Source organism: Mustela lutreola, chromosome 11 (genome assembly GCF_030435805.1).
Source record: "Mustela lutreola isolate mMusLut2 chromosome 11, mMusLut2.pri, whole genome shotgun sequence".
NCBI classification, from domain to species: domain Eukaryota; kingdom Metazoa; phylum Chordata; class Mammalia; order Carnivora; family Mustelidae; genus Mustela; species Mustela lutreola.
In genome coordinates, this window is record NC_081300.1 from 49544081 (window position 1) to 49561936 (window position 17856).

Here is a 17856-nt window from a genome sequence, read left to right on the forward strand (position 1 = left end):
AATTTTTTTTCAGTCAGTTGAGAACATTTCCCTATTTCAAAAAGCAGTTAAAATAATGAGATGATTCATAGAAAACCTTGTTCATCATGGCTGAATTAAAATTATAGTGGTACCCAATGTGCCCAACATCTTCATGGATTTGGACGGCCAATAATTCATCTTTCTCCTGTTGAAGTCTCAAGATTTTTTTTTCCTTTTTTCACAGAAAGGATAATGTATACCACCAGCTCCTAAATTCCTGCTGTACAACAGCAGTAAACCTTAATAATGGTAATTAACTCAGCTGTGTGGTTTAGAAACAGTTACAAATTAAGTAGTTATTATTTGTCTTAAGGTCTGCCTATCTAGTTGAGACTGTGAGGGAAAAGTTCATGGGGGAAAGAATCTTGTTAATTTTAAAGAAACAGATCATAGTTTTTGCCAATTTTAGGGAAGTATCCTAGTTATCAAATATTTTTAAAGAAATAGTCATACTACCTTCGGGTATAGCACATACACTATATACAAGCTATACAATTGACTGAGAAGGGAAAAGGGGAAATAAATTATTGGGAAATTAGGAAATTACACTATTAAGAATGACATTGAATGACCTGCTCTCTGGGAAAGCTATAGGAGCAGCTTGACGTTGAGAGAATTTGTTAGTAGTTATACACTGGGAAATAGAGAATTTCCATGTCAGTAAATGTGACATGATTGTTGTCTTCCTGCTCCATGAGAAACTGTTGGCAAAGACAGAGATGAGTATGGTGAGATGATGAATGGTTGCATTGAAAAACTTTGTGGGGTTGGGTTTTTTTTTTTCCAAGCTGTGCTCTTAGAAGTTGAAGAAAGCTGAAAACAGACAAATATGATTATAATCTGAAGAAAATTTGAAAGGCTACTGAAGAAAATACAAAGTATCTTTTGTATTGGTTTAAATTTTTTCTCAAAGTGAAACAATGTATAAATAACTATAGAATAATCACAGAGTAAATTGCTCAAAAAAGTAGGGAGGACATACTTCCTTTTGTGTATTGAAAAGCTGGTATTAATTAGGAGAGGAGGTAACCTAGTCAACAAACATTGAACACCTGCTGTATATGCTGAGCGCTGTTCTATTTCAAGCACTAGGAAAAAACTCCAGTGATCAAAGATTTTTTTACCTTGTGGAGGTCATAGTATCCTGGAACTGGGGAGTCCAAATCAGTGGCATTTTATGATATTGTTATTACCTCTTTAATGTAATTTCATGTTAATTTAAAAACAGTTACAGTGTATTACTTTATTGATTTAAATCAAACAAACTTTCTATTTAAAGAATTTCTAGGGACACCTGGGTGGCTCAGTTGGTTAAGCATCTGCCTTTGGCTCAGGTCATGTTCCCAGAGTCCTAGGATTGAGTCCCGTGTCAGGCTCCTTGCTCTGCAGGGAGCCTGCCTCTCCCTCTTCCTGCAGCTCCCCTTGCTTGTGTTCTCATTCTCTCTGAGAAATAAATAAATATAATCTAAAAAAAAAAAAAAAAGTTTCTATAATGAGGTAATTTTATTAGTATTACTGATACTTAAGTTTTTGTTTTGTTTTTTAATCTATATTATCTGGGGCACCTGGGTGGCTCAGTGGGTTAAAGCCTCTGCCTTCGGCTCAGGTCATGATCCCAGTATCCTGGGATCTAGCCCCACATTGGGCTCTCTGCTCAGCAGGGAGCCTGCTTCCTCCTCTCTCTCTGCCTGCCTCTCTGCCTGCTTGTGATCTCTGTCTGTCAAATAAATAAATAAAATCTTTTTAGAAAAATCTGTATTATCTATGATTTTACTGTAGTGTACTTAGATTTAACAGACATAAATATTTTGATATCTTTTCCTAATCCTAATACCTTCTATTTTGTGGTTATTGTTAAAAAAAAAAAGAAGAAGAAAGAAAGAAAAAAATTGAAGTCAGTAGAACTTACTGTTCTCTTCTTCCCCTTCCCTCTTCCTACCCTTTGTTCACTTCCCACCCCTAAAATACCAAGAATACTTTTACTGTGAACTGACCTCTCTGACCTGCTAAGCTTTTAAAAATTATATAACATTTATAATTCTTTTTAATTTTGACTCTCCAATTTTCTTTGGCAGAATTGCTTAACTTTTCCAAATAATAGTTTTTTTGATATTTTACCACTTACATGTCTATAAGCTACAATGGCAATTAATCTTCACCATCTGTTCCTTGGTGGTGTGGGAGCAGGGTACAAAATAGATTGGTTTTTGGCAGAATTTCCATGAGCTTCCTGATCTTATTCACTCTTAATTTAGCGGCACAGAGTATTAAGATTGTAAAATTACTTTTTTACTCATTTAAAATAGAATTGAAGGAGTGAGATTGAAGAAAGAAAACAGAAGAAATGAGAGGACCTAAATAACCTGCTGCAGGTCACACTGCTAGTAGATGACAGTGTCAGGATTCAAATCTATGTGAATCCAAAAGCCTTAGCTCTTCTGGAATACCATGTGCCATTTAAGTAATACCATTCAGTATTATACAAAGTAGAAATGTAGGGAATCAACATTCTTGGCAGTTAAATTTTGGGGAAAATAATATGGTAACATTTATTACATATAACAGATACATTATTAGTAATACTGTGTTAAATATAATAATATGGTAATTTGCAAAAACATTTTACCATTCATGGTATCATTTGAGATCAGATATTTTACCTAATCCACCTATAGCTGGTGGGAAATGACCCAAGATGGTAACAGGAGTGACTGTCAGCTCATGTGGTAAATTTTCCATTTATTTAAAAACAAATAAAATTTGTTGTTTGTAACCACATATATGCCATTCCAGGTTCTGTGGATTAATTAAGTTTAGTGTCCTCTCTTTTAGAGTTGTACATTTTTATGGGAGAAATTATCACTGTAGGCTTCATAGGTAAAGAATCTAGGATCTAGCAAGTTTCAGGGTCATAGGAGTTTAGACTTTCTCAGTATTACGTTGGGGTCATGTTTTCAAAGCATAAACTTTAAGAAAAATTATCTTTTTATTGTGGTAAAGTATATATAACAAAATTTACCATTTTAGCCATTTTTAACAGTATAGTTTGTGGCATTAAGCACCTTCACCTTATTGTGCAGCCATTTCTACCATCCATCTCTGGAACTTTCTTATCATCCCAAGCTAGATTTCTTCACACATTAAACAGTAGTTCTCCATTCTCCTTTAACCCCAGCCCCCAGTAGCCACTATTCTACTTTCTGAGCTTATGAGTTTATTCTGGTTACCTCAAATAAGTAGAATCCTATAATATTTATTTTTTTGTGGTTGATGTATTTCACTTAGCTTGTCTTCAAGGTTCATCCATGTTACAGGACATGCCAGAATTTTGTTCTGTTTTAAGGCTGAATAATATTTTACTGTGCATGTATACCACATTGTAAAAAAAATCTATTCACATATTGACAGACGCTTGAAATGCTTGTACCTTTTAGCTATTGTGAATAATGCTTTTCTGGTCACTGGTATACAAATAAATGTTGGGAGTCATTGCCTTCCATTGTTTTGAGTGAATTTTTGTATATGTTGTTAGGTAGAGTCTATCTTCATTGTTTTGCATGTCAATATCCAGTTTTCCTACACTATCATTTGTTGAAAAAACTCCTTTTTTATTAAGTGGTCTTGCACCCTTCTCAAATCATTTGACCACGTATGTGAGGCTTTATTTCTAGTCTTTCTATGATACACCATTGAACTGTCTTCATGCCAGTACTATACTGTTTTGATTGCAATAGATTTCTAGTAGCCATTGAAATCAGGGCGTGGAAAAGCTCTCTGCTTTTCCAGGATTGTTTTGCCTATTTGGGATCACTTGAGGTTTCCGCATGAGTTTTAAAGTGGGTTTTTCCAGGTGTGTGATAAAGGACATTGGAGTTTTGGGTAATGGTTGCATTGATTGTGTTTCCAATGAGGATGCCTTTTGTTTCATGTACTTGCCTAATTGCTCTGATTGGAATTTGTAATACTGTGTTGAATAGAAGTTGTGAGACAGAGTCCTTGTCTTGCTCTTGATCACAGCAGAAAAGCTTTCAGTCTTTCACTAGTGAGTATGACATTGGCTCTGTGTGTGTGTGCGCACGTGGGCGCACGTGTGTGTGTGTGTGTGTGTGTGTGTGTGTGTGTGGTCTTGATCTGGCTATGGAGTCAGAATAATTCTGGCCTCATGGAATGAATTTGTGTTCCTTCTATTTTTTGGAAGAGTTAGAGAAGGATTGGCATTAAACTCCCAAACTATATGTTTGGTAGAATTCGGCTGTGAAACAGTCTTGTCTTGGATTTTTTTTCTTTGTTGGGACATTTTTTGTTATTTATTAAATCTCTTACAGGTTTGTTCAGATTCTCTTTTTCAAATAAGTTTTGGTAGTTCATGTGTTTCTAGGAACTTATCATTTAATCTAGGTTATCTAACATGTTGATGTACAATTGTAGTTTTTTTCTTTTAAAGTTTTTTTTTTTTTTAATTTTGTTTGGTTTTTTTAGAGAGAGAGAACGCAAGCAGGGTTAGAGGCAGAGGGAGAGAGAGAGGGAGAGAGAATCTCCAGCAGACCCCTCTCCCCTTGCTTTAGTGTGGAGCCTGATGCGGGATTGTTCTCACAATCTCGCTATCATGACCCCCCGACAAAATCAGGAGTCAGACACTCAACTGACTGAGCCATCCAGAAGCCCTTGTAGATTTTCCTTTTATTGTTATTTGTAGAAAGTCGGTAGTTATATCCCCACTTTCATTTCTAATTTGTCTTCTCTTTTTTGCACCTTAGTCTAGTAAAAGATTTGTCAATTTTGTTGATCTTTGTCGCTTTCACTATCAATTTTGTATTCTATATTTTATCCACAATCTATTCTGTATTGCTCTTCCTTACTATAGCCCTGGGCTTAGTTTGCTCTTCTTTTTCTGGTTCCTTAGTGTGTCAGCTGGGTTATTGATTTGAGATCTTTCTCTCCCTTTTTTTTCATGTAGGCATTTACAACTAAAATTTTTGTGAGTACTGATTTCACTGAATCCCATAAGTTTGGTGTGGTTCTCATTTTCATTTGTTCTCAAAGCATTTTCTCTAATCTCCCTTATGATTCCTTCTTTGACTCATTGGTTTTTTTTTAAGAGTATGTTGTTTTCACCACTTTGACATCGGCAGCAACTTCTTTCTAGATACATCCCCAGAGGCAAGGGGTATAAAAACAAAAATGAACTTTAATCAAGATAAAAACCTTCTGTACAGCATAGGAAACAGTCAACAAAACTAAAACTTTCAGAATGGGAGATGTTTGCAAATGACATATCTGATGAAGTGTTAGTATCCAAAATCTATAAAGAACTTATCAAACTGAACACCCCAAAAATAAATGATCCAGTTAAGAAATGGGCAGAAGACCTGAATAGGCATTTATCCATAGAAGACATCCAATGTTTAATGGCTACGTAAAAAGATGCTCAATATCACTCATTATCAGGGAAATACAAATCAAACTACAACAAGATACCATTTGACACCTGTCAGAATGGCAAAAACCAACAACACAAGGAAATAACAAATATTGGTGAGAGTGTGGAGAAAGGGAAACCCTCTTACACTATTGGTAGGAATAATGCATACTGGGGGAGCCACTCTGGAAAACAGTATGGAGGTTCTGCAGAAAGTTAAAAAAGAACTACCCTATGATCCAGCAATGGCACCACTAGATATTTACCCAAAGGATAGAAAAATACTTATTCAAAGGGACACATGCATCCCGATGTTGATAGCAGCATTATCAACAATATCCAAATTATGGAAACAGCCCAATGTCCATCAGCTGATGAATGGATAAAGAAGATGCGAGGTGTATATATACATGTATATGTGTGTGTGCACACACGTGCACATGTGCATGCAGTGGAATATTACTTAGCCATAAAAAAGAACAAAATCTTGCCATTTGCAATGATATGGGTGGAGTCAGAGTGGGAAAGACAAATACCATATGATTTAACTCGTGGAATTTAAGAAACCAAACAAACAAATGAAGAAAAAAGAGATAAACCAAGAAACAGACTCTTAACTATAGAGAACAAACTGATGCTTACTGGAGGGGCGCCTGGGTGGCTCAGTGGATTAAGCCACTGCCTTCGGCTCAGGTCATGATCTCAGTTTCCTGGGATCGAGCCCCGCATCGGGCTCTTTGCTCAGCGGGAGCCTGCTTCTCTCTCTCTCTGCCTGACTCTCCGCCTACTTGTGATTTCTCTCTCTCTGTCAAATAAATAATAAATAAAAAATCTTAAAAAAAAAAAAAAACTGATGCTTACTGGAGAAGAGGTGGGTTAAATGGATGATGGGCACTTGTTGTGATGAGCACTGGGTGTTATATGTAAGTGATGAATCACTAAATTCTACTTCTACAACTAATATTACAATATATATTAACTAGAATTTAAATAAAAACTTGCAACAAAAGAGTTTGCTGTTTTCCAGGTATTTGTGAAACTTGTAGTCTTCTCTTGTTGATATCTTGTTTTATTCCATCGTGGCTTGGTGAAGATACTTGTATGATTTCAGTCTCTTTAAATTTATTAGGTTGTTTTTTGGCCTAACATATAGTTTGTCCTGGAGAATTTCTCATGTGCAATGTATTCTGCTGTTGATGGTGGATTGAGCTTTATATGTCTGTTATATCTTGTTGGTTTATGATATTGTTCATGTCCTGCATTTTCTTATTCATCTTTTGTTTAAATGTTCTGTTCATTTATGGAAAGTGGGTTATTGATTACTCCAAGCATTATTTTAGAACTGTTTCTCCATTTATGTCATTTTTTATTACATACATTTTGGAGCTATGTTGTTCATGCATACATGTTTATAATTGTTTTATCTTTTGATTAATTAACCCTTTTATTAGTATCGTCAGTATGCCCTGTTTTTCACTATTTTAACAGTCTTATATGTCTTTTTTGTCTGATATTAGTGTAGGCACCCCAGCTTTTTTTCCCATGGAATATTTTCTTTCATTCTTCTAATGTATTTATGTCATTCAATCTAAAGTGAGTCTCCATATACTGCGTGTAAATGGATCAGTTTTATTAATCCATTCGTCCAGTCTCTACCTTTTAATTAGTGACTTTAATTCATTTAAAGTAAATATTATATGTAAAGACTTTTGCCATTGTTCTTTTTTCTGTAGTTTTTCTTTCTATTCCTCGGCCCCTGCATTACTGACACCTATTTTGTCTACTGGATTATTTCATAGTGTGCTGTTTTGATTCCCTCTTCAATTCATTTTCTGTATATTATTTAGTCATTTTCTTATGGTGATTATCCTGGAGATTACATTTAGTATCCTAAAATGATAACAGTGTAGGTTGAATTGATACAATTTACTGTCAGAAGCATAAAAAAACTGCTTCTAGGTATGCCTGGGTGGCTCAGTCAGTTAAGCATCTGCCTTCAGCTCAGGTCCTTTCAGGGTCCTAGGATCGAGTTCTGTATCAGGCTCCTTGCTCAGTGGGAAGCCTGCTTCTCCCTCTGCCTGCCAGTCCTCCTGCTTATGCTTGCTTTCTCTCTGACAAATAAAATCTTTTTTTTTCTCAATTATTTATTTTATTGATTATTACTAAATTCCTTGTTATTTTTTTTAATTTTTAATTTTTTATTCTGACAAATAAAATCTTAAGGGGAAAAAAAACCCATTTCTCTACAAATCCTTTTTCTCCCTTTGTGTTGTAATTGTCACAATAACATAAATATAAAGATTACATCTTTATATAGTCTGTGCTCATTAACATAAATTTATAATTGTTTCAGGCATATTTCTTTTAAGCCCTATAGGAGGAAAAGTGGATTTATAAAGAAAAATACGTAATGCTGGCTCTTGCATTTACCTGTGTGGTTACCTTTATTTCTTCACAAAGCTTTGAGTTAATATCTACTGTCTTTTCATTTCAACCTTAAAAAACTCAACAATTCTTTTAGGATAGGTTTACTAGCAGCAGTCTCTGATCTTTCCCTTACCTGGGGTAATCTCTTTAATTTGTCCTTCATTTTTAAAGAATAATTTTGCCAGATGTAGAATTCTTGCTGAACCATTGTTTCAGCACTTTAAATATGTTGTTCCACTGCCTTCTGGCCTTCAAGTTTCTGCTTAGACATAGGCTCTTAAGGAGAGCCTGCATGGCTCAGTTGGTTAAGTGTCTGGCTCTTGATCTCAGTGTAGGTCTTGATCTCAGGGCTGTGAGTTCAGGCCCTGAGTTGTGGTCCTGTTAAAAAATAAATAAATAAATAACGAAAGAAAGAAAGAAAGAAAGAAAGAAAGAAAGAAATGGGCTCTTAATCTAATCGAGGATTCCTTGTGTATGTATGACAAGTCACTTTTCTCTTGCTTTCAAGATTCTATCTTTGTCTTTTCAAAATTTATTATAATGTGTCGTGATGTGGATCTGAATTTTTCTTACTTGGAGTTCATTGAGCTTGTTGGTTGTGTGGATTCATGTTTCATCAGATTGGTTAGTTTGGAACCATTATTTCTTTTCTTTTTTAAGATTTTATTTATTTAATTGACATAGAGAGAGACAGCCAGAGAGGGAACACAAGCTGGAGTAGTGGGAGAGGGAGACGCAGGCCTCCTTCCAAGCAGGGAGCCTGATGTGGGACTCGATCCAGGGATCACAGTCTGAGCCGAAGGCAGATGCTTAATGACTGAGCCACCCAGGCACCCCTGGAGCCATTATTTCTTTAAATATTCTTTCTGCCTCTTACTCTCCTTTCTTGAGAATTTCATAATGTGTATGTTCGTATGCTTTATGGTATCCCAAGAGTTCACTTTTTCGTTGTTTTCTTTTTTTCCCTACACTTGATAATATTAGTGGTCTTACTTAAGTTCCCTGGTTCCTCTGCCTGCTCAGATTTGCTGTTGAACCCTTCTAGTGTATTTGTAGTTTCAGCTGTTGTACTTTTGTAGTTATTAAGATATCATACTCCTGGTTTCCTTTAGTTCTTTGTCCATAGTTTCCTTTAGCTCTTTGAGAATATTTAAGACTGTTTAAAGTCTGTGTAATAAATCTAATATTGGGTTTCCTCAGTGATGTTTTCTGACATTCTTTATTCTCTGTGAATACTCCATGCTTTTTCTGTTTCTATACATCCTTTGTAATTTTTTTTTTGAAAACTAGACATGTTGAACAGCATAATATAACTCTGGAAATCAGATTTCCCCCTCCCCAGATTTGCTGTTGTTGCTTATTATGGACTTCAGTCATGCATTTGTTAATAAGTTTTTCAAACTACTTTTACAAAGTCTGTATTCCTTGTCTTGTATGATCACTGAAGACTGTTTTCCATTGTTATGTCACTGGTCAGCCAATGACAATTCCTGAAATGCCAAAATTTAGTAGCTTCTTTCTTTATTAAACATTCCTCTGCTTCTTGTAAGTTTTTTCTTAGATTTCAGAGTTCTGAAAAAGTTGCTTATGATAGTTTTTGCCAGCATAATGTCTACTTCAATGAAAAGGTGGTTTCTTAGAGCTTCCTACTCTGCCATTTTTTTTTTTTAAACATCAGCTAGATTCTTTTTATGGAACATGATTCCTGTATTACCAGTTATTTATGGAAAGGTAAATTTTTATAAATAGGTTACTCTGTGTATCAATAATAATTCTGTAAAGCTATCTTTATCCTTATTCTTATATGTTAGTTCTGGCATGATTATAGGGTGTTCTATAAAACCTAAATGTTATGCTTTAAATGTAGATGAAGTATTATTTTTGTAATTCTCCCAGAAATTCCCTTACTTGTATCTCAGAATTTAAACAGAATTTGTCTCATTTTAAAACTACTCTGAAATGGTATACAGTCTATAAAAAGACTAGATTCATCTGAAACAGCAAAAGAAAATTCACCAGCCTTCCTCTGTTTCCTTTTAAATCGATCCTATATGATAATTTTAAAGTAGGGCTTTTTACCATGAACACTAGACCAGATAAATCTTTTTTGTGTGGGCTGTCCTGAACTTTCTTGGATCTTTAGCAGTATCCCTGATCTTTACAAACCGCTAGATGCCAGCAGCACATCTCCCCCAGTTATGACAGCCAAAAATGTATTCAGTCATTGCCACATGTCCCCAAGGGGAGCAAGATCGTTTCAGAATTGAGAACCACTGTTTTAAAGTAGAATTTATGCCAAGACTATTACTGATTTATTTACTTCACAAGGAGTGACAACTAGCTTCCCCTCCCCACCTGCACATTTTACAAATTAGGCAGTTAGTACTATTTGGAAGCTAGAACTGTCTTGTCAGGCTGTTTTCCTGGTCATTAAGAAAAGAGAATGGTGCATAAGATCTTTCCCTATTCATTGTTAGTATTATAGCTTCTTTGGGTTAATTAAATGTGTTGTTTCATTCCTGAATTCATCAAATAATTCACCATATCTGAGATCCACAACAGTAGTTATTTCTTATCTGGAAAACCCAGAAAAATTACTCCTTTATATAAGAGATTAATACCATGAAACCAGGTCAGTTATTTTTTGTTGCTCATCTTCCATCTTTTTCTTGGGGGCAATATGATTTGATTGTGTCTAAATTATTTACCATTTTGTTGATATTTCTGTAATGCTTTTGGCAGAGAGAGAGAGAGAACACAAGCAAGGGGGAGTGGCAGGTAGAGGCAGAGGGAGAATCAGACTCCCCACTGAGGAGGGAGCCCAATGTGGGGCTTGATCCCAGGACCCCCAGCATCATGACCTAAGCCGAAGGCCGATGTTTAATCAACAGTGCCACCCATGTTTTCTTAATACTATTATATCTTTAACTGAAACACATTTTGTTCTAAAATGTATTTTTAGATGGCTCTCTGTAGCATATTCAAGCTCCAAATTAAGATAGTAGTAGTGTTGCTTTCAAATGGTATTTTCTCCCATATTATGAAAACTGAAGCATTGCCATATTTGGTTTTGTTTAATTAAGTATATATGAGCCTTACTTTCCATCAGGTTTATAACTCTTGAAAATTGTATCCGTTTTGTATCTCTGCCCTTTTTTCCTAAATAGCCATTTCATAAATAACTCATTGAGTTATCGCTTAATGACTTAATTCAGGGAAGGTGGCTAGCCTGAAAATGCAATTCAAAATACATTGCTCCTTGTGACTTAATATTATAGAGATAATCAGTTGGGGAAGTGATAACAGACCATCTGGATTTTAGATGAACAAATATATTTCAATACCAAATAGGTCTATCCAGGGCTATGAAGACATAACCTTAATTTCTGACTTGCTATACAGCAGATTAACAAAAAAAATATTATATTTGAAACCAATCAACTTTGAATCTTTGAGTACAATTTAGTATGCTATGGTTTCTGAAAATCTTTTCTGTAGTCCTAACTGCTTTTGCATATTTTATATTTTGATGTATTTTAAAACCCCAATACTTGTAATATTCAATTTAAACTTGAAATACAGATAATAATTATAGGTGATTTTGAAGGTAATTGTTTCATAGAATTAGAATGATCAGTATCAGTTGATTAATAATCTAATATAATCAACTAAAATAAGGTTCAACCCATTTGGAATTTGTAGTTTGCAACTTAATTTGTATGTAAGACACTTAGTAGTTGGTATGGAATCTTTGCTTTCCTTTATTTTAATATTAAGTTTGAAGGAACTACTAATTTTCTTTCCATTTTTAGCTGTAGCACCAGTTGTACCTGATTTAAGTAGTGACATTGATACAAGTAATTTTGATGACTTGGAAGAAGATAAAGGAGATGAAGAAACATTCCCCATACCTAAAGCTTTTGTTGGCAATCAATTACCTTTTGTAGGATTTACATATTATAGCAATCGTAGGTGAGTATGCTAAGCATTGATTTCAGGGGTAGGTAATAATTTTGTTGTGGTCTATTATTTTCTTAGGGATATCTAAAAATCACTTCAAGAACATTTAATGGTATATTAAGAGATACCATAATATGCTGTTTTTCAGTGATGCATGATAATTGTATTATTTCATAGTTCATTCCTTTTAGACTTCTCCATTATCAGGATATTGTGTTTCAGAAATTGTTGCTGAATAATGCATTATATATGTGTTCAAGTTAACAGCAATTAATATATTAAAAGATTATATCAATACTAATATTTTGGTTAATCTCATCATCCAGAGAGCTCTGGTTTTATAATACATTTCGGAACAACAAATAGTTTTCCAGGGTTACCATTACTATATTGATGTTAACAAAGGCCTATAATTTTTAGTAATGCAAAAATTAAGTGATTCCTCACCAAAAATCACTAAATGAATTTACCATGTCTTTCATGTGAGACCTTGTGACCTTGGGCAAATAATTTCAACCTTTTATGCCTCCATTTCCTCAAAAATAGGGATGATGATGATGATAATACTTGTCTCACAGCATTACTGTAAGGTTTAATTAAAACAGTAGGACATTTGGAACATTAGCACTCAGTTAATGTTAGCTATTAATAGTATGAGCTAATGATAGGTTTAGTCTTCAAATGGACGTGAGATATAAATTAAACATTTGACATTATCTCATTCAAGAGCATTCATTCATTCATTCAACAAACATGTTTGCCAACTAAAAATATATTATATGTTTATTTAAAAAAAAAGGATGGGCTTAAAAAAAAACAAAAAACATGTTTGCCAACTTATTTTTTGTCAAGTATTTATTAAGCACCAAGGTGCAGGGAGAAAGATGAATAAAATATGGTTAGTACCTTCTCTTAAGATGCTCATATCCTAGTGAGGAAATGGATAATATTTTAAAGTGAAGCATTTTGTCATTTTAGTCAAAACTTTTTTGTAAGAGCCGATTCAAGTTTAGAAAACAGGAATGCAATTTAATCCTACCTTAGGATATTTCTCCTATAATCCAGCTATAAGACAGTACTGAATACTTTTTGTTGCATCAAGTATTACAGGTAGTACTTGACTTTTGACTCCTAGTAAAGTCCAGTATTTTAATCCTTACCCACCAGCACCCAGGAATATAATATTGTAGCTATTTTATATTGAAATGCAGTGACAAGTTTCAGGGTGAATTTTTACAAAAAAAATTCATCCTTCCTTCCTATTTTTATCAGTTTTTCTCTGGCTTGATTTCTGAAGCACTTGAAATGTTGATATAAGTAACTCTCAATGTTTTTGGATTTTCTGTAGTTCGTAGCAGGTAATGACTTTATTTGGGTTTATCTATACAAAAGTAATCTTGAGTTAAATAAACATTATATATACTGTTTGTAACAGTACATTGTCATGTACTTGATTATGTTCTCTGGTTTTTCCTTGTATCTATATGATGCATATCCCAAACTAATTTCTAAGTTTCTCAGAAGCAGACATTGCATTCTGTTCTTCAGTACCATTGTCTTATTGAATAACATAACGTTGTTTAGTAATTGCCTATTACATGAATGGTTAAAGGTGTGGTTAATCTTTAAGAATCAGCAAAATACTGATTAGCCTTATGATAATATATAAATATGAGTTACTGGCTGAAATAGGAAACTTCTGAAATTCTTGCTTCTGAAATCCAAACATAATTCCAATTACCAAAAGTTAGAGATCTTTATTGTTGAAATAAAGATCTTCCATTCTTCCATAAGTGAAGAATGATTTTTAATAGTTTAAAGGTTAAACTTTTAGCTATATTTGTAATAATCTAAAACTTTTCATAAGTTACCTAAATGACCAAATTCTGTATGAAAGCAGCAATATAATATATAAAATAACTTTGAAAGAAAAAATAAGACAAAAAGTAGAAGAATGAATGGATGTGTACAAGTAGTAGTGTCCTTAACATTTCCAGTGCTGTATTCAAAGTTATATTATTAACTTTGTAGAGGCCAAATATTAACTTTAGTTTGTATAGTATATCATAATTTAGAAGATCTTAGGGATCAAATGGTCTGTTTTCGTATCTAATTCAGGTTTCACTGGTGCTGCTATATGCTTTTATTTACATTACATGTTGTGGAATCCCACACTGAATTTCTGAGACATTTGGTAGTTAATGGAATGAAGTTCTGCTAAACCTAGAATTTGTCATTTTTTAAATGGGACCATTTCTCTACAAATCTGCTACTTAGTGCCTATTACTGCCTTCTCATTATTTGATTCTGTAGTTGATCTAAGTAATTTTCCAAAGAAAACATAAAAGTGATATATTTTCCTGTTTTGTTTTGTTTTAGAGCACTGTAATATGTGTTTAATGGTACTTAAAGGAACTTTTCTTCTTCTTTTTTTAATTATTAATGAATGCATTGAATTCATATATAATGAATATGTAGCTGATAATAGCTGCCCTATAACAACTAAGAAGTATATAGTAGCTATTTGATTTCTTTTTGAGGGTTTTCTCCTAATGAACCAATGTGGTGACTGTAGTGGTGGTTATGATAGAAGAATTAATAGTGGTAGTTGTAGCATGTTAGAGGCAGTAGCAGAAGCAGCCGTAGTAACTCACCTATATATAACATTTGGGAGCTTAGAAAATTTTTTTTATATGACCTGTTTAAATGTGTTAATCTCATGTATAAAGACTTCTAAAGGTCACTACTATCTTAGATGTAATTCTGACTTTAGTGGATTTAAAGAAAGAACCCTGTAAGCCTTAGAGTCTCAAAAGATTAGCAGGACATCACCTGAACTTTAGGTTATGTTAACCACTTAAGGCAAAACTCTTTTTTGTCCAGAAAGGCAGTATCATCCTTGGCTGAAGAATAATTGAGGCAGGGAGAGAAGTTCTGTTCATGTCTTTACAAGTCAGCAATTCCTTATCCCCAATCCCTAATCCAAAAATCTCTAAAAACTGGGGGACCTGGGTGGCTCAGTCAGTTAAGTGTCCTGACTCTTGATTTGCCTCAGGTCATGATGTCAGGGTTGTGAGTCCAAGTCCTGGGCATGGAGCCTACTTAAAAAAATAAAAACAAATAAAACCGCAAAGCTCTAAAAACTGAAAACATCTTAGTGATTTGTTTGGTGGCAAAAGCTTCCATAAGCTGCTCTCATGGCCAAAAACCTAATTTGAACTAACTGGAGATTCTTGGTTTTTAATTTATCCTACTTGGTATGAATAGTCATATGTTTTGCTGCAGGAATAGTAAAGTGTATAATTACAGAGTGCTGCTTCTGACCTAACTGGGGATTTTATTTAACATATGTATCACTTTTTACTTCCTAAGTAAAGAATTATGAATTTGTACTCAACTTTGAAAAAGCATAGCAAGTACAATACTGCACAAAAAAATAGGCACATAGCATATATTACTGGTTGTTATTGAATATTGAAGAGTTTTTTGGTTTTTTTTTTTTACTTTTAAAAACTCTTTTCCTCTCAGATACTTATCTTCAGCAAATCCTAATGATAACCGAAGTAGCCCCAATGTGGATAAAAGCTTGGTAGGTATTTTCTTATTACTTTATAAAAAATTGTTTTGTGGATGGTATATTTTGTGTACATGATATTTCAGTAAGTATGTATTGCTTCTGAATGTGTAGTTAGTGAACTTAAATTTTGATAGCACTTTTTACTTATTGTCTCCTTCCAACTTGATTTCTTGCCTGAATATCAAGGGGAATATTTTATGTGGAGGTCATTAGTAAACTATAAATTGCTACACATATTGACAGTGAAAGTCTTTCTAATCTTTGGAATTAGGAATTTATAATAAATCAGTTTATCAGTAAGGATCTTGACATCAAAAGATTACACATTCAGAAGCCTTAACTAAAGCAAGTTTTGTGTATATGATAAAATATACATAACATAAAATTTAGTTTTTAAGAGTACAATTCATTGTCATTAATCACCTTTACATTATTATATAACTACCACCATCTGTCTCCAGAACTTTTTCTTCATTCCAGAGTAAAACTTCATACACATTAAACTCTTTATTCTACTCCCTGCAGCCCTGAGTAACCACTATCCTACTTTCTCTGTCTCTATGAATTTGATTATGCTAGTAGGTACCTCATGTAAGTGGAATCATACAATTTGGACTTTTGGTGATTGGCTTATTTGACTTAGCCATAATATCCTCAGGATTTCTCCATATTGTAACATGTATCGGAATTGATTCCTTTTTAAGACTGAATATATTCTAGTGTCTGAATATATCACATTTTGTTTATTTATTAAGAGAGTTTAACGAAAGGGCTATTTACAGTGCTATGAGCAGGGTCAAGGGGAGCAGTGAATAAAGGATACAAAAATACCCATTGATTATCAGCAAGGGGAAGTTATTGTCCCCAGTCTAAAGGGACAAAGAGATACAAGTATTGTTACCACAGCTCAGAAAAGTCTACCATCATCAAAGAGGAACATAGAATATGGAATACTGCCAGCACCACAATATGACAAAGGGTGGGGAGAATGATTATTTTCTTCCTCCCACCTTCTGATTTGCTGCTGGTGTCTCTCATATGTTCAAATGAACCCTAAAGTCACAGGGCAGTAAAATCCAGGTAATGAAATCTGTAGATTACAAGGCAAAAGTAGGGCAGAGGATGGATTTCATGGCTAGAAAGGAGAGGGAGCAAATGTATATTCCAGTCAAGCATCTGATTTGTCCACTGAAGATTACTGTTGTAAGTAAATACTAGAAACAGGAGTCCTTTTTATTGTCAATATAGCTTATGTTCATGAGACATTTAAAAAAAAATCTTACTTAGATTTGAGACAAAGTCCTTTTGGGTTGACCAGGACTCTTCTTTAAAATATTAGACATTAATTGTGGTGCTTGGCTGGCTCATTTGGTAGAGTTTGACTCGATCTCGGGGTTGTGAGTTCAAGCCCCATGTTGGGTATAGAGCTTACTTAAAAAAATACTAGAAGTAATTATTTGGCCACTGTTGGACCATTCTTTAAACTCTTGTACTGTAGCCTACGTATTGGGGGGAGGGGAAGAGGTAGCAATCAGTTTTTAAAAGCTGATGTAATTCTTTCTCCTTGATACATTTATTCTTTAATTAAGAGAACATGCAAGGTGAAGGGAGAGTGGAAGAAAAGGAGAATGGACTGTATGAGGACTTGTTAGCTCTTTTGACGATCTCTCTTTTAAATTCTCATCTCACCAGAGCTATTTCCCAAGCTCAGAAATCTTGAAAGAAACTTGACCTAAGGAGGGTGATGGTAAGGAGCTGCTATAACCCAGCTCTCACTGTATTACTTATCTGTAGGATTAGTAGTACATAGAACTTTAAAAAATATTTAGTGGAATCGTGTTTCTTTGGGCTGATCTTGTTCAGTGGTAATTGCCAGGAGTTCCTGTCACTGGCTGCTGCTATCTTTTATCTTGCTCTGGTAAGATCACAGGGGAAGTAGAAAACTTTGGTGTCTCTTACTGTTTCTGTTAACATGGAGATAAATAGAAAAGTCAACTAATTTAATTTTCAACTCTTCCTTTAAAGCCTTCCAGCAGAGATGCTAATGAACAGCGTTGCAGTTGACAAATAGAATGAATAATTTTCATTCCTGTCTTAAATTTTCTTTTTTACTGCAAATGACACTGATAATCCCTCTTCCTTGGAACTTCCATAACTCTTTGATGTTCCCATTATTTCCTTCCCACCGCGCTTTAGATTATATTTTCAGTCCTTTTTGCAGGCTCTCTTCCTTCCTCCTCTTCCACCTCCCCGCTCCTCCGCGCCGCCTTTAGTTGTTAAATGTTTCTCAAGGTGATTCTGATCTTTGCTTTCTGATCATTTTCTATAAGTAATCTTGTGTATGTACAGCTTGCTCTTCTAAACTCCAGACCTGTATCTCTCCTCTCTCTCTTTGACTGGATTTCTCTTTTTGTGCTTCTTTCAGGTACCTCAGTCTAGGCCAGAGCTAAAT

The 17856-nt window shown here is 34.3% G+C and overlaps 1 protein-coding gene across 3 annotated transcripts in view; it reads left to right on the forward strand.

Annotated features, from left to right (window-relative positions):
* The window catches only part of ROCK1 (Rho associated coiled-coil containing protein kinase 1), a 148146-nt gene that overhangs the window by 68463 nt on the left and 61827 nt on the right, over positions 1-17856 (forward strand). For all 3 annotated transcript variants that reach the window (XM_059140810.1, XM_059140812.1, XM_059140811.1), the window contains exons 10-11: positions 11680-11839; positions 15356-15416. In XM_059140810.1, the coding sequence (XP_058996793.1) occupies positions 11680-11839; positions 15356-15416 (221 nt within the window). The remainder of the gene's footprint in view (positions 1-11679; positions 11840-15355; positions 15417-17856) is intronic.